General features: G+C 42.0%; 1 protein-coding gene across 4 annotated transcripts; it reads left to right on the top strand.

The window, feature by feature from the left end:
• The first annotated feature begins 12,582 nt into the window (after positions 1–12,582).
• AKAP17A (A-kinase anchoring protein 17A) lies at positions 12,583–21,240 on the top strand. 4 transcript variants are annotated; one of them, XM_055802367.1, is made up of 6 exons: positions 12,583–12,737; positions 13,067–13,192; positions 13,536–14,278; positions 16,428–16,576; positions 17,650–17,890; positions 19,325–21,240. In XM_055802367.1, exons 3-6 carry the CDS (start codon positions 13,604–13,606, stop codon positions 20,252–20,254), a joined length of 1,995 nt encoding a protein of 664 aa, XP_055658342.1. In that variant the 5' UTR covers positions 12,583–12,737; positions 13,067–13,192; positions 13,536–13,603; the 3' UTR covers positions 20,255–21,240. The 4 variants fall into 4 exon arrangements, with proteins under 4 accessions (XP_055658342.1, XP_055658340.1, XP_055658341.1 ...); XM_055802365.1 differs by having other exon boundaries at positions 13,067–14,278; XM_055802366.1 differs by having other exon boundaries at positions 12,653–12,693; positions 13,067–14,278.
• Positions 21,241–22,346: the final 1,106 nt, after the last annotated feature.

The raw sequence follows: 22,346 nt of genomic DNA, 5'->3' as shown, positions 1-22,346 counted from the left end.
TTGATTTAGTAAAAGAGGTGCTTTGCTTGGAAATATGTCCCTCTCTCATTGGGCTAGTGTCTATGTGTGAGTGTGCCCGTGCCTAGCGCTCCTCCAAACCCTATTCGAAGTTTAGTCTCACAGGTTAAGTTGCATTTGATTTTTCCTCTGTTAAACTGTTCTGTTAGTGATCTTCAAGGTGAAAGTTCAGTTTTTAATAGTATTATTTGTTTTCTTGCCTGATCATTATCTACGGTTATCTATGAATTCTTTGTGTATTAGCTGTATTTCATTACTATTCCCTTTCTTGCTTTATCATACGTCAGAGACAGCTCTTTCCACCTGTTGCAGTGGCAGTCTAGTTACTCTGGGGCACGCTGCTTGAACTTGTGTTTTTTACATTATAAATGGAGATCAACAAATAGAGCGACACGCTCTGTGTGCAGAAGCCTTCCTAAAAGACACTGCCCTATACAAGCAATTCTATTTGCTTTGGTGCAACACCAACATTTGCAGACAGTTTCCTGCACAGAGAAGTGGTGAGACCAAGATGGAGAAAGAACCACATAAGTTTTGTATTTCTGTTGTTTCTCAGATCTACTTTAAAGTAGTGTGCTATTTGACTAAAGCAATTCTGAATCTGGCAGCAGGTGCAGGATTCAAAGTCACATACAGAAGCATTGGCCTCAGTTGCTCAATATATAGTTTAGTGCACTTTTTGTGTCAAGAGTTACAAATGATGTCTTGCAGCGCTGGCTGCAGCAGACTAAAATGTGGCATGTGCCCCCAGCTCCTGCATAGTTAAATAAGTTGGGCTGTGCATCAGGGCAGCAGAGGTGTAAACAAATATCAATTTTTCCTGCCTTTGCTTGTGGTATTTAATCTCAAGCAGGCTTTATCTTTTAAACTCATCACTTTGAACAGCAGTAAACACTATCACGTTTCTGGTACCCAGAACCTGGACTGAAAGGTAGAGCTTGCTAGAAACCACACACCTCAGGCTCATAGCAGTAAACAGTTGCTTCTGTGTTAAGAATATTATGTTTTAACTATGTTGTAAACCCACTGATTTTTACACAAAACCTGAAGACTTCGACTACTTGATCCTTGGGAGAGAAAGCTCCAGCACTTGCCTCTTGCAGACAGCTGAGATGAAGACCCAAAATCCATACCTGACATCAGTTGTGACTAGTTCAAGCTCATGTGGAACAATGGCTTCACACTTAAAATTTAAGCGTCACCATGCTTAATTCCTTTAGCTGGGAAGGCTTTATACAGAAGTTTTGGCGGGGAGGGAAATTCAATTTCAGTCTCTTGGACAAGCATTTATACTATCAAATTGCTTTCTTCTGTGTGCTGCGGAGAGTCACTATCAGCTATCATGCACTGGACTCTGTAGGCCCTGAAAGTTTATTCTTACAAGGATGCTGCTTTACTCTCAAATTGATGTGTCATATCTCTAAACTCACTTTTTTAGTAAGAACATGGGAGAACGTCAGTGAAAGACAAGCAGAGCACAGAAAGCAAGTGCTGAGCTGAAAGTCAGGGTAACTGCAAACATTCACCTAGAACTTCGTATTTTCCTGCAAGCTTGTGACCAGCAGAACTTGCTTAAAAAGGTCATGCTCCCTGATAAACCAGTTGAGATTACAAGAACAACATCCATCTTTGTAAAGAAAATTGTGGTAGCCCAGCGTTGTAGTGAAGGATGACAAAGTTGTATGTAATCACTGATGCAGAATTTAAATTCTTCAGGTCCTCTTACAATACCATAATCCACAATATACAGTGAGCCATATATATGTAAAACATTTAAACACATAATCAGAAGGAAAGAAACATGAAAAAACCTAGCCCTTAGCTCAATAACCAAAGCTTTTCTAAAAGGTATAACAAGTTGTCTCAAATACTAGCAAGCTTGTAAAGGCAGAGAAGTATCACTGAAATCTAGTGGAGATACCAATTTATTACACCGTCTATGTTTACCAGCAAAGGGTAAAGTCAGCAACTGAAGTTAGAGACAAAAGGTTCATATGCTCTGCAGCTCTGCCCAGATTTGTTTTCTACAAAGTACTTTAAACAAAACAACTGGGCTGTTATCATGATTTCTTTTTATAGGTCAAAGGACCTTGCAATTGTGACATTTTCCCTTTCTAAATCATGTTCTATGACTCATAATTAGGTATCCTTGTGCTAACCAGAATAGCTTTTCTCTTCCTTTGGTGCAAAGCTTCCTTCATGTGGTTATTTCATACCAGATTAGAAGAGGGACAACAATTAGACTGTAGCATATGTCGATGAAGATACACTGTTAAGTTAGAATTCCTTACTTCTTTTGTAATTAAAATTACATTACAAGAATCCTTTTATTCTCTCCCCAGAAAACCGTGACTATCCTTCAAATGGGACTGTCATTATATCAGAGATTATTACTGCCCAAAGATATGAAATATAAGGCAACCTTTCTTCCCCTTCTGGCTCCTCTTCCCATCATGCCTTTAATATTAATGCAAACAGAATAGGAAAGTTCAGGTTAAATAGAAAGCTAATGAGAAAAGTTTTTTTTCCATTCAGTCATTGTAGAATCACCAGTTAGGAAAAATAGCTCACCTGCAGTGATGCTGTGGGTCTTGCAGCCAGAATACTGGAAACTTCCAGGATTCATGCGAGTATCTAGACATTGGTGGAATAAGTAATTCCTACACAGAGATGCTGTGTCAGATTTTCCTGTGGTGCACATCAAGACAGACTGCACTATACCTGAAGCTCTGTCACAAGAACAGAGTTATTAGCCTTATTTCTACTTACTTTTATCTTTTCTGCCACTTTCTCATAACACATAATTTCTTACTGAGGTTAGTTTTTACAACATTCATATCTTTCTTCATAGTTCTGTCCCACAATAAAGATGGCTAGCAATTAATGATTGATAGGCTTCAATATATTACTGACGGCTGCATGAAATGTTGCTTAGACATGCAATGGATGAATTCTCAGGCTCCGTCATATAAATCTTGCAGAAATGCCTTCATTTATTTGTCACAGGGATCAGCATTTAAAAAAAAAAAATGTTAGATACCCATTTTTTTCATCATTTAGACTATACATTACAAAGTAAGCTGCAAAATGAAAATAGATGCTCCAGTCTAGCTTCTTTCCGGCTGCTCTGGTTTGGGCAAGTATTTTGCCCAAAGTCACATGACAATCAGTTGCAAAACAAGGAGCAGAATCAAAGCAGATGCTTTAACCATAGAAATGAGGAGGGTTATTTATTTAGAGTTTAGAATTTAGAATTCAGAATTTAGAAAAAAAAAACAACCAGACTACAGTTTCTGTGTTCTTTGGACTTGTTACAGAAAGCTGTAAGTGAAACTGAATCAGCAAGAGTAGTGCAGAAGAAATTGAAACAGAGAGCCTTTTAAAAAATCTCAAGAAACAGCTCTTACTATGGGCACCAAGGACCACTGTACTTGTATGCAATATATCCTACAATATGCTTTTTAAACATATCAGTGATGGCTTTTACACTAGCTTTGGAATACAAGCTATTTTTTCCATAGTTGTCATTGAACATTAGCTACAGAAAGAAGGAAAGAAATGTGAAAACATGGAAAGGAAACAGAAGATAAGCTTTTCTTGCAGAAAATTATGTTGCCTGATGTTGCAGAAGGAATGCTACTACTGTTAAAAATCAAATTAAAAAAAAATACAAACCAAAAAACAGATGATAACTACTAACTATATATTAGTCATTGGAATTTAGTACAATATATAAAAGCTATTTTATGTACAAAGGTTTAGTACAATAGTACTTAAACTCTGCAGAATAATTTGCCATTTTCTGTAATTATCCTTCCATGATGCAAGGTGCCAGTGTCTTTCTTTGAAATCTTTCGAAAACACCACAAACTGACTCAGAATGAAGAGCCTGTAGCTCACTGCTTTGGCAGGTGAGGTGGCCAATGTTAACACAGATCTCACAGGCAAGCAAAGCCCTTGCTGTCCTGTAGCACTTGAGCAGGGCCAGGTTGCAGACAGGTTCCTTCAACTGCGGAGTGATCATCAGACAAGACAAAGTGTCAAACTAAATCTGAGATAATTAGTGCAAGTCCTCTCTCCATCCATCTGTTCATCTGTGGGTATTACCAAGTGGTTTTGCACTGGGAAGAAGGGCCTGTGATATTCTTCTAAAATGTGGCTGTGAACTGCTCTGTAAGGTGGTGAGAGGCCACAGCATCACAGTTCACAGCAACTTCTTGGGCAGGATGCAAGGGTGAAGTGACCCACCATAGTGAAACAGGACGACTCCCTGCAAGAGGTACCAATCTGCTATGGAATCCATCAACTCACAAGTTACCAATGACAGTTGGGACTGGACAGGGGCTGCAAGAAACACTGGTGTTTGAGGGGGTTGCTTGGTACAAACACTGGAGTCACAGGCCCAGATGAACTTGGCCACATCTCTCCATACTGTGGGCCACCAGCAGGTCTGGCTAATTAGGTGCTGTGTCATCCAGCAGCTCCCATGTCCAGCTGCAGGTTAATTTCAATATCAACGCTTGCAGTGTTCCCATGGGGATGTTCTTCCAGGCTGACAGAGGCTGTGCCAGCACAATGCTGTGCCAGGTACAGGTTACTCAACAGTCTGGTGAGCTTCCAGAAAAGAGAGAGGGGTTGCATATAGGAGGTATGGCTTTGAATCCAAGTCCTCCTTCATGATAAGGCACTTACCTTGCCTTTCTGTATGAAGGGGAAGTGTGAAAAAGAGGAAGTCCAGAAGGCAAGACAGAGGCAGGGAGAGACACTTCATGCCTTCCTAGCATTGCAGGTTCTGGTGGATGGTCAGCACCACTATGAATCCTCCTTCTTTGAGAAGATGCCATCACCCCTTATCAGCAGCTTTGGCCACCAGATAGCTACACTAGCACTTCAGAAAACTGCTGAATCCTGTTTTAGCTTACCTCTTACGTGGAACCACTTATATGTGGGAAATAGACCAAAGATCCTAATGAGAGCTGAAGAGAAAGTAGTCTATAAATGTGTTACCACAAATAAGGATTTTTCAGTCATTGCTTCATGCTGATCTGAAGGCTCAGAAGACATCTTCAGCTCACAGTTTTCATCCAGTTCTCTGTAGAGCTTAAACAGATGATTATCAGCAGTTGTGAAATTCACCAAAAGCCCACCTTTTCTGTCACAGCTTATTCTGAGAGCACATACCAGAATCTTTATTTATCTCAAATAAAAGGCTTCAGCCAGCTGTCAAGGAATAGCAAGGCTGGGGTTTCTCCATGAGCAAGAGGAGCCACAGGTGTCTGCAGCACTGATGGGGCAGCACCTTCACTAGTTAGTGCATTGTCCCACAGTGCCCAGGCAGGGCCAGGCTGGTGATAGGGGCAGGCTCCTCTGACTGCCTGGTGATCATCATACAGGGTCAGGTGCCAAGGCCAATCCAACAACCCAGTCAGCAAGTCAGGACTACCTACACCATGGCTCAGATGGACCCTTGGGCAGAGGATCCACCAGTGGGGGATCCAGGTGATGCTGGTCAGGGCAGTTAAGGCCTGCTGGTCCACTCCAGGCCTTTGAAAAAGACCACCTGAATTTCATAAATTCATGTGTAAGGTTTTTTGCTTTACAGCAAAAGCTGTATCATATTCCCTTAGAGTCTTCACAGAAGCCTTTTATATAGACAGCATTGCTGATGGCCTCTCAAGAGAAAATACAACTATTACCCAGACCAAAAAAATACGCAAGAAGACTTGCCCTAAATTGAATCTTGCAGTTCTTCTATAACCTTTGCTGTGTTTATCCTAACCTCTGTAAATGGGTTACAAAAAGCCAGCTTGCACAGAGACTGTCACTTGTATGTATTGTCACTCATGAATCCTGGTTCTTCTGCAAAATATGTGAGAATGTTGTAGCTGTCTCCCCCTAAACGCTGTCTGCTCTCAGTGTATGTAGCCTCAGTTATCAGTTATTTTTTCCCATGATTTAATGGGAAGACCTGGAACGGGAAGGTGCACGAGGATCTTTGCAAGTTCTCATACCTTGGTGGCAGTTTGACTTTCATGCTATGTTGAGCATGGGTCAGTGCAGATCCACGCTTCCAGCCTCACATTTACCAGCCTGATCTGGCAGTTGCTAAAATCACAGGACCAGTGGAGACAGGAAACTGTATTGAACAGCTATCACGGGACAAATGTCCTGAATTAACCCACAATTAGAAGACTGCTGCTGCAACGTGCGGTCTTAACTCGGTCCAGTGTAATGGAGGATTTTTAGGTGTAGGCAATTTAGGCTGCCTGATATCCACTAAGATGTGTTCAAGCAACAGTACCTGAATATCTGCTCATCTGCGGCAAGTTCAACAACCTAATCTTTTTGGGAGCTTTCCATCTCAGGCTGGAAGTTGAATGCTGTCCAATATTAGCTATATGTGGTACCTTACATAACTTAAGAGTTTCATTCTGACTACCAAGGCTTTTTTTCATATATATACGCTTCAGAAGTGGTCTCTCTACCTACTGTCATATCTGGGAAGAAAAGGGAGGAGAGTGTTTACAAATTCATCCTAGGGTGGCTAGCACAGGGGACCTAGCACAGAATCACCAGAACACCTGAGGGCTTTCCCAACAAAAACTTGTGTGTTTCTGCTGGCTCCTGAGGGAGCTTAGGGGGCAGTCAGTTTTCATAGTATAGTTTGTATACATGTATGTATGTGCTTGTATATGTAGATAGATGTACACAGATAGATATAAAATATATATACATACTATGGGCCAGAAACAAACTTTGATAAAACTGTCAGTGGTGTGGGCCACCTGATGATTATTTCAGCTGTCTTAACCTGCATCTTGGTATAAACCCACTATCCGGTTAACAGAAATGAGTATAAGACTTTTTTTAAGATGTAAAGCTTAAAATGAATGAGCCTTGGCAGCACATTCTGAGGCATATTGACAGTATCTGTCAGTATGAAAAGAGCAGTGTTATGAGTGAATCAAATATGATCTGGCTTGGTTATTGCCCCCTTGTTTAGCTTTTCAGATTTCACAATCAGACACTGGAAAAGAAGGAAGAAGGATTGCCAGGAGCAAAAAGCAATAATAATGGAAACTCAGCACAGCATTCTGCCACTGATTCCCCTGACCTCCCCGATCTGTGTGTTGGGAAGCAAGGCTGAGCCACAGGCATTGCTGCTGAAACATGAAATTGATGCTACAGTCACACTTATGCCAGATCTACCAAAATATCTCCGGTCTTTCTGGATTAGGTGAAACATAAGGGGGGAGGGCAGGCTGAACCTACAGAGGGGATCTTGTCTGATTAAAAGCTCTTCAGAAATTCCTAATTCTACAATTGTAATAATGCATTTTCACTTGTTTTGAAAAATGTCTTTGGGATGTCAACAGCTGCACTAGTGCTGAATCTTGTTGAATTCTTCCCTTTGTCAGAAGAGAAATATACTACTGAGGAAGGTTCCCAGTATTAACCCGTTGCTCTTCTCTGCTTCAGAAATTGATGAAGAGAGAGGCCGACAGCTCCTGCATTTCACTTCATAAATTGCTAAGAAAAATTTTGGATTTAAAAAGTGTACATAAAAACATGAGATGCTTTTATGATTGTAACATCTGTAACATGTAATATTGTGGAGGAAATACTTAACTTTCAAGTGTTAATTTGAATCACATTCAGATATTTTCCCCTAAACAGTTAATGGAAAAAAAGTAGAAAAAACTCACAGTCTTTTAGATTTGTACTTCTTTTAAGTGATAGCTATTGAAACTTGTAAGTATGTGAAAACATCTCATGGGTGCCTATATAAAAACTGAAATAATTACTAATGCATCTGACAGCATAGTACTACAACTATTTAAAACATATATCTTGCTAGTGAGCATAGTACAATGTGTCTTTGCAACTTAAATCTAATTTTTGTGTTTTATAGGCCACAGAACAATATGGTTCAACCAGACAGTTCATAAACAAGTACTCTACAGATGCTAATTCCTCCTTGGTGAAAGGAAAAAGCAGAAATTTTGCCATTTAGGTTTAGTGTAAAACAACAGTGAGCACAGTGCACTGAGATACATTAGTAGAAAGGGCCCATCTGCATTGCATCCTCCTAATCTGTGATAACAAGACCCATTATCTGCCACAGGGATGAGTTAGGGAGAGCGAAACTGTATCTGTATATTGTCATATTCTACTGCTTTAAACAGAATACAACAATTAGGCCTGCGGAGAACCAGCCACAGGGAGTGATGATTAATTCCAGTTAACTGAAATGGCCCTGCATCAGCACATGTATTACTTCCAATGTTATGTACCCTTCCCAAGGTAGACAATTTGTCACACCCACACACTTCACTGACACACAGCATTCAGTTAGATGAAAAAATGTGACAATTGCCTAGAGCTAATGAAAGGAAATTGAACAATTTGTGCAGCTATTTCTTACCATGGGAAATAAAATTATATATTCCAGGTTCGTTCTTCTGTTCCTACTCACTTCAGGGATTAAGTTTGCTTTGTGGAAAGGATCTATTTAGAGTCTGAAAACAATGTTGTAACGGCTCTTCAACAGTTACGCAATCTCTTCATCTGGGAGATTCTTCTCTGCTGCTGCCTCCACCTCCGAATACCATTCATAAACTGTTCTACTCCACAGTGAATAATTTTGTTTTTCCTCAGTGTGTGAGAGAATAAAAAGATGTCCCCTGTTCAGTGACAACAGAAAACAGAAATCACGTTGAAAATAAGCACAGGCTGCCACATACTCTAACTGTTTCTAAAAAGATACCTGCTAGGAGTATTTCTGGATATTACATAGTAGAAAAGATTTAGATGTGCACAGGAGATCAATCATTCTCCAAAAGATACAGCTAAGTTTTAAACTGAAAAGAGGTTTTGTTCTTCTTTTCTGTGTTTTTGGGAGTAAGGAAGATGGAAGGAAAGAAAATGGAATCATACTGGGTTGTTGTTTTATTTTATGTAAACACTTCTGTAACATCTAGCATGCATTACCACAAATGACCATTATGGTCAAGAAAATGTTGCATTTCAGGAAGAGCAGAAGAAGCATACAGATAAGACCATGCGTAGTTAGGAGAATTGCATCCTTTTCCAAGAAACGAAGAATGGTCTGTATTCTGGCATGAATACAAAACCAGTATCTCCTGTTTATAGCCTATTTTAATGGTGTTTATGACTAGTTGTAATTTACACATGTAAATAACAAGCGCTCCCTCTAGTGAACTTTTGTGGGATTCAGTGTTTTAACTACTGAAGGTACAGATGAGAAAGTTTACGCGCAGAGGTGGTATTGACTCTTAGGCTATCTGTTGAAGCCAGAAAAAAGACAGAAGCTTTTAGACATGCTAGATGGTTTTTAAGGTCGGTAGTGCAACGTATTTGTCAGAGCTGGGGAGGGACAATGTCTTACAGTAAAAACCAGATTTACATACCCGGTTGCACTTGGATACTGTCCCTTACTGACGTTTAGTTTGCCGGCTCATCCATCCTCTTCCTGGTAACTGTGATACCCTTGCTTTGCTGACCTTCACTTAAGACTCTGAAACCTGAAGAGACAGATTTAATTTACTCATTTAGGTATCTCACTACAGTGAAAAAAACAGTAATAAAACCGCAACATCTGCCCAAGGACTGCATTTGAGCAGAGACACTGTTTACCTTTGCTGCAGTGCAGTACTGATGCTTGATTACATCTTTTTAAAGTTATGTACATTATCACTACTTTTTCTTGTCCAGATGTTTTACAATATTATTAAATGTAATGCTTGTAATGGTTCTGAATATATCAGCAAAAAAAGTATATGAAAGCTGTCACGGTGTGGCTGATGTCACAGCATGGGTAACCTCAATTCTGGCATTTCGTAACTTTTCAGAGCATTGATTTACTCTCTTAGTTTTAAATACAGAATATTTACTTCTGGCACAGTCTCAGGGGGTGGGGCTGTCATTACGCACAGGATTCAAAATCTTTGCCATACACAGCATCTCACCTAACTGCTACTGAAACTCTCTGCAACATAAATAGTTGTGCTTTACGCACTCCCAAGTGTGGGTTTGTAGGAGAAGGTGTGATATGTACTATGTAGGGGCTCTCAGACTACAAAGCGCAAACTATTTGAAACTGTTGTATGGTAGCAGTAGATCCCAATTCTGCCTTTACACTAGTACTTAATTAAACCATAAAAGAAACAGAGTAGGACCAGCAGTTACCAGCATCTGCCATGTGAAATAGCATCTCTGCACAACAGCTGTGGTCTTGCTGCAGCTGCTGGATTGATGGTGACCTCCTGCACTGAGTGTTTTCATTGGTGCTTCAAAGCTATTATTTCCACACTGTGCTTAGCACCAGCCTGCTGCTGAAGGTTACTGCAGTCCCAGTTTCTGAAGTGGTGAGAGTTTATGCAAGGTGGGACCTGGTGCCCTATTAAAACACTGGAGCAGGGTGTCGTGGTTTAACCCCGGCTGGCAACCAAGCCCCAGCAGCCGCTTGCTCACTCCCCCTCACCCAGAGGGATGGGGAGGAGAATCAGAAAGGAATTTAAAGCTCAAGGGTTGAGATAAGAACAATTCAACAGGTAAAGCAAAAGCCCCGCACACAAGCAAAGCAAAACAAGGAATTCGTTCGCTGCTTCCCAAGGGCAGGCAGGTGCTCAGCCATCCCCAGGGAAGCCAGGTTCTGTCATGTGTAACAGTTACCCAGAAAGGCAAATGCCATAATGCTGGATGTCCCCCCCTTCCTGCTTCTTCTCCCAGCTTATATACTCAGCATGACATCATATGGCTAGTTTGAGTCACCTGTCCTTGCCATGTCCCCTCCTCTCCAGTCTACTCACTGGCAGGGCCCAAGAAACCGAAAAGCCCTTGATTTAATATAAATATCACCCAGCAACAACTAAAAACATCAGTGTGATGTCAACATTGTTCTCATACCAAATCCCAAACACAGCACATCACTAGCTACTAAGAAGAAAATTAACTCTGTCCCAGCTGAAACGAGGACACAGGAGCAGGAAAGTTCTGCAGTGGGTGAATCGCTGGATGAGGGCAGGAGGTTGGCAGCAGCAGCAGGAACAACTTGTGGGCTAGGGATGAGGAGCAGGAACTTGAGAGAGGTAGTTAGGGGCATGCAACTGCAGCCCCAGTGTTGACACTGGCGTTCTCTGAGCATGTGGGAGCACATATCTGGAGGGTGGTGGCCATGGAATGGAGGCAGGCCTTCTCCTGTGCATATGTGGCCACTTCTGCAACCTCCACTTGCGGTAAACCCAAGTATGAGGAACATGCCAATGGTAAAGCTGCAGCAAGAAGCTCTGATGTGTTATCTGAAAAATAGTATAAGGTCATTTAAGAACCGTACTTGAGGATCTGCTGGCCTACAAAATACTTTGTGTCATTTGTATGGTGGGCAAAGCAGACATAAAAAGCAAATGAGCACAAAATGGACAACTGTCCCCTGTGCTCACTACTGCCACTTAAACACCTTTATTTCACTGCTCTAAACTGAGGACCAGTGCAGGATGAGAGCACATTCAAGACATGTGCTTTGGTGTGCCTTAAATATTTATTGATGAACGATTATGTGAAGAAACATCAATACTTTCCATATTTTTATTTCAGAGAAGAAAGGGAAATATTTTCCTATTCAGATGCCAGTTGACTAAACAGTTCCTGGATATTAAGGACACCAAGATACCATTGAAAAAGACTCAGGCCTCTGAACTCACGTGTCTGCATGCAGATAGCTACTTGCAAACTAGAAGCAGGACTCAGCTTCTTGCCTGTAAGGGCTTCTCAGCAAGGGCTGAGTCCATCGAGATGCTCTGGGGTATTGGAGATGCCAGCTAAGGTGCAGTAGGCTCAGCCCAGGGCTTGAGAAGACCCACATGACCTCAGAGCAGCAGCTGAAAGCCAAGCAGCACCCAGACCCCACGGCCCCCCAGGTGGCACCGAGGGCTCAATTCACGGTCTGCCTGCCGTGCCTGCTGCCATGTGGGATGCCCTCGAGTACCCAGCACAACCTCCAGCTGACACTGCAGTCAGGTTTTCTCTAGGTCCTGCGGCGCACTCTCCAGACCCATGTACCTCAAATCGCGCTCCTCACGTTTATGCAACTAAATTACGTCTTGTCGATTCGTGCCTTTCTTTCATCAACACAGAGTTCGGGTTTGTCTCCCAGAAAAGCACAAATCGTTGGGAATGCGTGGTCAGCAGCACGCTGGAGGCTTCCCTGCCTGTGGCTGGCGACCTCAGCCGGCTCGGCTCGGCTCCGCCCGGCCCGGCCCAGCGGCTGCGGGCGGCCCCCCCTGCCCCCGCGCCCCGGCTGTGAGAAGGGAGCGGATGACAAGCGCCCCCCGGGACACAGTCCCGCTCACACACCGCGGCTGCGTGCGCGCCGTACCGCGTCCGTCGCGGGGGGAAGCGAGACACAAGCCCCGCGCTCCCGCGGAAGGCAGCCGTCACTCCCGCTCGTCCGCCTCCAGCCCCCGCCCGCGGCCCCGCCCGGCCGCCAGGCGTCGCCATCACGCCGCTGCCATAGAGAGGGTTGCCGTGGCGAGCGCGCCCGCCCCTGGCCGGCCGCGGAGCGCTGCGCCACACGGAAGCGGAAGCGGCCCCGGCGGCGCGCGGAGGGGCAGGGGCCGGCACGGGCCGGGGGTGGCGGCACACGCGGGGCCGGCGGTGGGCGCCTGTGGGGGCGGCGCGGCCCGGCCCGCCGGCTGCGGGTGAGGCGGGCGGCGGGAGGGGCCCGGCGGGGCGCCTCTAGGCTCTGGCGGCCGGGGAGCGCAACGGGTAGCCGGCGGCGGAGGGTGCGGGTGGCCCGGGCCGGCCGTTGGGGTCGGGGCCTTCCCCGCTGGGCCCCCCCGGCGTCTCGCCGCGGCGTCCGGGCTCCTCCCGCCGAGACAGCGGGCGGCCTTCCCGCGGGCGGGCTGTGCGGCCCCGCTGGCGCCGGTGTGACTCACGGCACTCCCTGCCTTGTGCCGGTGAGGCTGCTCGGGGGAGGGCGGTGGGGCTTCCGCCTTTTAAATAAAAGGGCCTTTTCCTCTCGTTGCAGAGACCTCCCAAGCCTTCCTGCTGGAGAACGCGGGACCCGCCTCGGCGCTAGCCTGCTGATCTTTACATAAGTGAACTTCAAAGCAGCGTGACATCGCTCCGCCAGTCTCCTCATTCCTGAGAAAGGGTAGCTGCTTTCTGAGCCATCACATACCAACTTCATGTATTCCTAAGATTGTCATCAGCTTCTTGCGGTTTTTTCTGAGGCCTTACTGAGGTTTAATTACTTACAGGCTCTAGTGGTTGTAAAGTAGTTTTAAGATGTTTGTACTTTTCAATTTTAACTCTCTAATTGACTCCTGTATTAAGAGACATTGTTTTAACTTGGGAATGGTTAAATGGCCAAAGAATTCAATTGTTTATGGATAAGGGCTGTTTTATTTGACTACTGTTGGCCTGCAACTTAAACTTGCATCTTTTATGTTTTTTTATCCTATGCTTTTTCTGTGTTATGGCTGCTGCAACAATAGTTCATGATACATCAGAAGCTGTAGAGCTCTGTGCTCCGTGTGGGTTGTACCTTAAACCCATTACAAAAATGACCATCAGTGTGGCACTTCCTCAGCTGAAACAACCAGGAAAATCCATTTCAAACTGGGAAGTGATGGAAAGACTGAAAGGGATGGTGCAAACTCATCAGTTTTCCACCCTGCGGATCTCTAAAAGCACGATGGATTTCATCCGGTTTGAAGGAGAGGTTGAAAACAAAAGTTTGGTCAAATCTTTTCTGGCATGCCTCGATGGCAAAACGATAAAGCTGAGTGGCTTCTCTGACATTTTAAAAGTCCGTGCTGCAGAATATAAGATTGACTTTCCTACCAGACATGACTGGGACTCGTTTTTCCGTGATGCAAAAGATATGAATGAAACTTTGCCAGGGGAAAGACCAGATACTATTCACTTAGAGGGCTTACCCTGTAAGTGGTTTGCAGCAAAGGACTCTGGCTCCGAAAAGCCAAGTGAAGAAGTGCTTATAAAAGTGTTCAAGAAATTTGGAGAAATACGTAATGTGGACATACCTATGCTGGACCCTTACAGAGAGGAAATGACTGGCAGAAATTTTCACACTTTTAGTTTTGGAGGCCATTTAAATTTTGAAGCTTACGTTCAGTATCGAGAGTACGCAGGTTTCATTAAGGCCATGAATGCCCTGCGAGGGATGAAGTTGATGTATAAAGGTGATGATGGCAAAGCAGTGGCTTGCAATATAAAGGTGAGAAACTGCAGACTTCTTTATGAGTATCCATGTGAAAAACCAAGTACAACTAAATGTAATTTCCCTAGTGCTTAAGACCTGCATCTGCTGTAGTGTGATAACGGGTGACTTCAACAACACTAAAGTGGTTTTATGGAACAGTCGTAATAGAACTTGTAAAGGAGAATGATGGAAGAAAAATGTGTTGTTAGACTACATGAAGAGAGTGAGTGGGGTTTTGGGCTTTCTTACCCCTCCCCCCGGCCTTTCCCCAACAGGACAGCTCTAGAAATTAGAACCACTTGATGGAAGAACCAAGCATACAGACATGACCTGCTAAATAGTTTTTAGAAAGTAATATAATATAAATCTTGTAACTTTCACTTAAAATTCTAATTTTGAACAAGTTCAGACGTTTCACCAGAAGGCTAGCTTTAAAATGTATTGTTCTCTCTTGTGTTCACTACAAATAGAAATTTTTGGGGAGCGCTTCACAGCATCTGTATTTGGTCCCTGCATTGATGATGGGTTCTACCAGGCAAGCATCAGAACTGTGAAGCTTACATACACGTAGCCTGTATGGTCTGAAGAATACACAGTTAATCTAGTGTACTTCACATTCAGAAGGGCCCCACAAAATTTTAAATGGTAATGTTAATCTGTAGCAGTTTCCTGTGAATGCAGTATGATTAATCAATAATATTTACATACTGAGTTTGTCAGATACTTGTTTTTCTGTAACCTCATTGTCTTAGGAAATACAATCATGACAGGAGAGAACAAGACAGTCTGTTCAGATGTAGTGTCTATGAAAGCAGGGCCTGAAGAAAACTTGCCCTGATAATGTTTGGAGTGGTCTGTGCATTTAACTGTCAGTTGAGGGAGATGTTATGGATGTATTTCACTATGCTCAATAGTCATTCATTGAATCAGAAAGTGTCTTTTAGGAAAAGGCTTGAGTATTCCTTTGTGTGATATGGGAACATGCAAATATTTATTCAAGTTGTAGTTTAGTCAGTGTAAGTAAAATACTGTAATTTTTTTATCTTCATGTCGATGTTCACTAGTTGGAGCATATAAACTGTACCTTGACCCTCAAGGTTTTCAAGGGGATGTGAAATTCAAACTGTTGCTTACATGCAGGGGATCAGGGTTCCCAAATTTAGTTTGGCTGTGTAAGAGGAAGCACACTTTCCTGGCAGCTGCCCTGGTGATTTGATAGGAAAGAGAGAGGGCTGTGTTTTCAACAGTGCTGGCAGGACAGAATTGTTTCACACAAGGTCACAACACCTTGTCTGTTTCTACCTGTCTGTCTTTTCAGCCTGTTAGTGAAACATCATTTTATATAGAGCCTGGGTAAATTAAACTCCAAAGTATGTGCTCCTTGTTCTCTGCCCCGTGGTTCATGATGATGGGCCTGCAGGAATGTATATGACAGACCCTTGCCTACACACAGGTGGTATCTAGAATGGGAGATTAGGATGCCAGAGCTTTGGTGTCTGCTGATGTCCTGTTCCAGTACACAGCTGGACATGGCCAAGGTATGCTCCTATGTCCTGGAAGCTCAGTGTTTCCCAGGTCTCTGCTCAGATGTGTGTGTCTTGTGCTCCTGGTCTCAAACTTGGAGCTTCAGTTCACTGTAGCTCAATTTGGGAATCTCAGTGTTAGAATTTCTGGGGAGGCGCTTGCTTAAACCAGGTGCTGAACGTTGTAGAACTGTTTCTTCTGCTGAACTTAGGGATCCCAGTTTTAGACAGAAAGGGAGGCCTTTATTAAGGCCTGTTTCTACCTCGTGCCATACAGTCCCTAGTAGCATACATGAGCTGAAAGAGTTCTAGATGTTCCTGTTCTGACAGGTTAAAAACATTGGACAGCCAGGGTGTAAACCACACTAGGGTTTACTTTTGGATATCGGACACACCTGATTGTGCTAGTGTGCAGGCATTTAGTTCCCAGTTACCTGGTTATAGTGCTCTGATTCTTGCTCTGGGCACATGGAGAAGATACCTTTGTTTTGAAAAAGTTTTTATATTTCTGATTGTATTTACACTGTGGTTTGGATGCCTTTGTGCTAGGTTAAAATTGCTGGGGATTGTGTAGGCTGTTGGGGACCATTTTTTTTTTTTCTTCATCTATTTAAAACTGTTTTCAATTGTATCCTGTAAAGGTTTCTTTTGACTCAACAAAACACCTCAGTGATGCATCGATTAAGAAGCGTCAGCTTGAGAGGCAAAAGCTTCAAGAGCTTGAAAAACAGAGAGAAGAACAAAAACGTAAAGAGAAAGAAGCTGAGGAAAAACAAAAAGAGGAAGAAAGGTACTGCTTACTGCTCAGTTATATTTTTTGACAATCGGGCACAACAAAACTGTAGTTGCTTCTTCATATCGGCATCAATGGATAGAAAATAACTACAAGTTTTCCTTTCAGAGTTCTAATCCTGTAGCTAAAGTGAAGCACTGAAAACTGATTGAGAATATTGCCGTCCTTTTGAGGAAAATAGGGTTCAGGGATTATGAGATTTGGAGGAGTGTTTTGCACCTTTGTTTTTTTCCTCCTTGAACTGTAACTGCAAGAGCTGGGAACTTAATGATGTGTAGTCATTCTGATGGAAAAATGTGCATTGTAGATGGAGAATAGAAAATAGTGTGCTAGTTCTACTACTAAGTAACTTTGCTATTACAAAGCTCATTTGTTCTTAACATCAGTATTTTCCCAGGAAAGAGATGGGATACAAACACGTCTTAACAGTGACATTTTAAGAAAATGTATAGGGGTGCAAATGTCATAAGACAGCTATTCAGAGGTTGTATGATGTCCATTTGCCTTGATGTGTATAAATTCTTATTGCTTAATGTTTAGATTTTAAACAGTTTCTAAAACTGTAAGGTTATTTAGATTATCACCAATGCTTATGTTCAGTTCAAAATACTGAATCTGCAAAATACTAAATTTCATAAAAATTGTGCCATAGACACCTGACCTCAGAAACCCTTGGCCTTTTTATACAAGTTAGCACTTTGTCCTAATGACTGAAATAAAACCCACAAACCTCTGCAACCCTCTTGGTAATTTTCTTCTCACTATGATGATTCACTGCCCAGCTGCCCTATGCATTGTTATTGTCTCTGGTCAAATTGGTTTTTTTGTTGTAGCCATGGTTTATGTTTGGATTCCAACTTGTTTTTAAATATTGACAGACTGATGATTGTTTGCTGTCACAACTGGTGGTTAAAATGTTCACTGTTTTCTACTACTGTTTTTCAGTAATCAGCAAACTTACTGTTTGTTTCTAAACAAATTACTCCAAGTACAAAATATGTTTTTACATAGAGTAGGAGTCTAAAATTGTACCTGCTCTAGGTAAGATTGAAATATTTATCTCTTTTTAGGAAGCAGAGAGAGCTTGAAGAATATGAAAGAGAGAAAAAAAGAGAAGAAAAGTTGCGCAAGAGAGAACAGAAACAGAAAGATCGTGAAGTTCGACGAAACAAAAAGCAGCTTGAGAAGCTTCAAGCTGAAGAACAGAAAAAACTTCAAGAGAAGATAAAGTTAGAAGAAAGGAAGCTCCTGTTAGCTCAGAGAAATCTTCAGTCCATTAGACTAATTGCAGAACTGCTAAGCAGGGCAAAGGTAACTTCAATATTTATTTCAGAAGCTAATGAAGAACCCAGCAGAACAAAGCCTTTTACTGATTAGAGAGGGGGTGGGGAGCACTGTTCATTAAACGGCAGGTTTATTACCTCTCAGATGTTATTCCTTAGACCAAAAATTCAAAAAAGTGCAATGAAACAGTATTTCTCCCTTGATAAAATATGCATATACAAGTAAATGGAAGAGTAAAATAGAACCTGTAGTTCTGAATAGCATATTTCACTTTTAAACTAATTGGCAGGCTTGCTCTTAAGTCCAGTGAAAAAATGTGTAAGCCTGATAAAGTGAACTAAACACGAGAATAAGATGCAAGACTCCTTATTTCTAATTCCAGTTTTGATGCTGTTTCCTGTCTGGCTTTCAGCAGTTCTGTTAGCTATTCTTTGCAGTTTCAGAGAATGAGCTTTCGTTATTTGAGGTTTGAAAATGTGCAGAATGATTTTTCTGTAGGAAAAGTACTGTCAGTTAAGGTTTTGAATGTTAGATCCTGTCTCTCTAACAGTATTCCTGTTTTTCAATGGAACAGGATGCATTTTCTTAAGACTAGGATAAAGTCCTGTTAGGGTGTAATGTAATATATGTTACGGGTTTTCTACAGAAATGAAAAACTGTGTGGCAGAGCACAGGGTTTATTTATCCTTGATGCCAGCGTGCCTCAGGAGTGTTTTTTAACTCATACAGTGCTCTGTGGTCAGTTATATGCTAGAAGGGAGAAATACTTCTTGCAGGTTTTGCAACTTTGTAGCTGTGAGATAGGTTGTCTGACAAAATAGTGCCGTGTGTTTCTTTCACTCCCAGAGTTTTGAGGTCTATACTAAGGCACTTGTATGGGTCAGAATAACAACAACAACAAAAAAATTGAACCTTCTTTTTCAGTATGAGTTTCTAAACTGGTTGACAAAATGAAAATCAGTTTCTACATAATATGTGTGTGTTTAATTATTTGCTAGTTTTTACATACTCATTGTGAAGTCATCTATGACCACAGAATGCAGTCAACTAAGAGAAATCCATGTTTTAAATTTTAAAACTGAGTTCTCATACTTCAGATTTCACAGGTGGTTCTAGCTTGTGTGCTACTGGCGTCATATTAAGGAGCCATAAAGACCAAGCCTTGTTTTTGCCTTGTGAAGATAACTAGAAGAAATTAACACTGAAAAGAGTTTGTGGACTGATACTAATGTTTCACCTTACAACAGTTGCGTGTTAGTGGGTTTTTTTGTTTGGTTGATTTTGGTTTTTTTCCCTTTATGAGGGAAACCACCATTTTATTTTGGGATGGTTAAGTTTTGTTTGCTAGATTTTATTTTCTTTCCATGTTGCTGCTTTTGTGTTATAGTATCACTTGGAAGCATGAGCAGATCTACAGATATTTTTTTGTTTACTTTTACCTTCCCTTTGACTATCTTTCAGACAGTAAAACTTCTGGAGCAAGCACATAATGAAGAAAAGATTTGCCTTCAGCAGCTAGAGGAGAGACGAAGGCTCCAGGAGGCTGAGCTCAAACGTGTGGAAGAGGAAAGAGAGAGAGCACTGGGGTTGCAGAGAAAAGAAAAGGAACTGAGGGAGAAACTACTGAACAATCTTCTGAGCAAGAAAATGGATGCAGTTAATCAAAACAAAGAAGAAACTGAAGCATCTCGGTCTGACGTGCTGAAAACCCCTAGTGGTGTTCCACACACTGTGTCATCCAGCTGCATCACTTCTACCTCAGGACAGACTGTTACAGACAAACTGGCTTCCGGCTCTCAAAGAGAAGTAGCACCCCCCGAGAGTGTAAATAATCAATGCAAGTACTTGAATGGCAACGTTCATGACAAAGGTCATGTCAAAGAAGGTCAGAAACTTCATACCACAAACTCTGAGAGGTGTTCTGAGAAAAGTTCAGGGGTACTTTCATGTGTTCCCGCCAATAACCAGCAGCAGAAGAGCCTCTCTAGCTATGACCAGAATAACTGCAGGAAGGACTCACACTGTGAGCAGGGCAAACGTAGCACGGAGCCAAGGAGAAGAAAGAGCCGTTCATGTAGCAGCATAAACACTGATGACAGTAAGGGTAAACGAGAGAGGAGCAGACACAGAAGAGATGTGAGTTATCAGGATGAAAAGCGCAGGAAAGAAAGGAGGTATTATAGACACTCTAGCAGAAGTTACAGTCCTCGACGAAGCCATAGTCCTCGTCGAAGAAGTGTAAGCCCCAGACGTTCACGTTACAGAAGAACTCGCAGTAGCGAACGTAAACGAGACAGAAGAGAAAGAAGTCACAGTCACAGAAGTGTGAGCAGGAGACGAAGACACCGGAGGAGATCACTGAATAAGCAAAGGAGTACTTGGAGTGGGTAGTGGCGACCCTGGCTCCCTGGAAAGGCTGTGGTTGGACAAAAGGGCCAGGAAGTTGTACATGAGACCTCATCGGTGTTGACTGCTATAGAAAACACATTCGTTTCAACCAATGCTTAACTTGTATCTAGTCTCAAACCAAGAAAATAGATGCCTGATTTTTTTGATGATTCTTCATGCATTGTTGTCTCTCTCTAGTTTTTTATCACAGTGTAGGTATAACAACCTGTGCTTGTGCTCGAGTTCCTACAGTGCTGAAAGCCAACCTGTTTCCTTGATTTTCGGTTTTCTAAACCTTGATTTTAGTCAGTTTAGTTTTTATCTCTGTATCACCTAATTTGGCTTGAGAAGTACATGTGTGCCAGTTATAGGAACTCCAGACATGACAAGCCATTACATACAGATTTGATTTAAGATGCTTTCTGGTGCATTCAATGAAATCACATTTAACAAAGTAGTGTTTTGCTGATTGAGATGGATAGCAGGACTTTCATTTAATTCTTAAAACTCACTATAAAGATACGCAAGATATCTTTTAAACTGCTGTGATTCCTTCATATGTCTGTATGATGCCAAGCTTTGTGGCCCAAGTTATTCTGGCATGTAATACCATTTGTATAATAATACTTTCCATGTAAGAGAGGCACACTGATGTAGGAAGTAAGAAACGGTGGTAAAATGTTGAAAAGTTGTTCTGTTATTTTGTTGATATATTTGGCTTTGTAATTACTTCAGGTGACATAGAGCCACTTGAAGCATTTTTTCAGGTATATACAGAGCTAGCCATTGTCTTTTGAAAAAGGGGCCTTCTTGCTAAATTATTTTTACTTGTGTTGGAAAGCAAGGCTGCAGTGTCTCTTGTTAAATCCATTTAAGAATACTTTTGCTTCTAAAATGCAGCTCAGGAATATTAAAAGCTATAATACTACAGTGGAAGAGTTTATTTTGCTTTTTTATGGTGAAATTAAAAGAGAACTGTTTCCAGTGAACTGAAGTTGCTGTTTTCTGCAGATTTTAATATACTGACATATGAAGTGTTGTATGAGAACCCTTTTTTTAAAAAAAAAAATATTGCTTGACACATTTGAATGATGAAGTTCAGCCACTATTCTTGATGGTCCTGTTATATACAGCTGTATCAACTGTTAATTCAGCAGGACATGTGCTTTTTATCTGCAGCCTTCAGATGCCATTTTCCTCACACTGATGCATCAAATCAAAGTGAATCCCTTTCCTGGAGTGTATAAGGAGCACATTGGTGCTGCAGCTCAGCGGGATCCCTGGCTGACGTCTGCATTGCTTTCAGTGAATCAGTGCAGGGTTGTTTTTTTTCTTGCTAGACCATGCTGCTCAAGTCTTTGTAGTTACTGGCTGTAGAAAGAAAAGGTAGACATTCCTTTATCTTCCTGGCAATTTATGTTTTTAAAGATCTCCAATTGATTATGTTACTTCTCAAGTTTTTGTGGCTTCTCTTGTGAGTTTCACCACTGTCTTGGGGGCTGAGAGCTAGCCTGGTTTATCATCTCAGCACCTTCAGCCTCTTGAATTCTGAGCAGTTGCTTTTTGTTTCTTTGTTAAAGTGTTAAAGGCCTGAAGGTAAGTTCATCTTTAGTAATGAATTAGCTAAAATCCAATCTAATGTTGGTTGCAAGTATGTGATAAGGCTGGTGGGGATACCTGTGCATAAATGCATGCAGTTTGGCTTGGCCTGCTCTTAAATGCTGACACACTGACCATGGTAACACCACCTTTTTTTAAAAAAGTGTGTTCTGTCTGCAGTTATGTGAGAAATTTAACTAACAGCACCAATGTCTTTGAGCTCAGGATTAGATTCTTGTTAGTATCTCTGCAGTATATTTCTGCTGTGGATTTTCACTGGGATTGGTATGTCAGGTCGGGGCCTTGATGTATTACATAAGTAATTGGGGAAATGCTAGTGTATAATGCTACTTCTACGAAGTCGTCAAGCTATGAATGCAGTGTCATTGCCAAGAGTGGAAGCAGTTAAAGCAGTGGCAGTCAGCAAAAGGTGTTGGAGACATACTAGCAGAATCCAACAGGTATTGTTACTTGAAATAAAAAAGACTGAGCTTGG

This window comes from Falco peregrinus, chromosome 4, assembly GCF_023634155.1.
Source record: "Falco peregrinus isolate bFalPer1 chromosome 4, bFalPer1.pri, whole genome shotgun sequence".
Taxonomy (NCBI): domain Eukaryota; kingdom Metazoa; phylum Chordata; class Aves; order Falconiformes; family Falconidae; genus Falco; species Falco peregrinus.
This window is presented reverse-complemented; position numbering and strand designations above follow the sequence as displayed.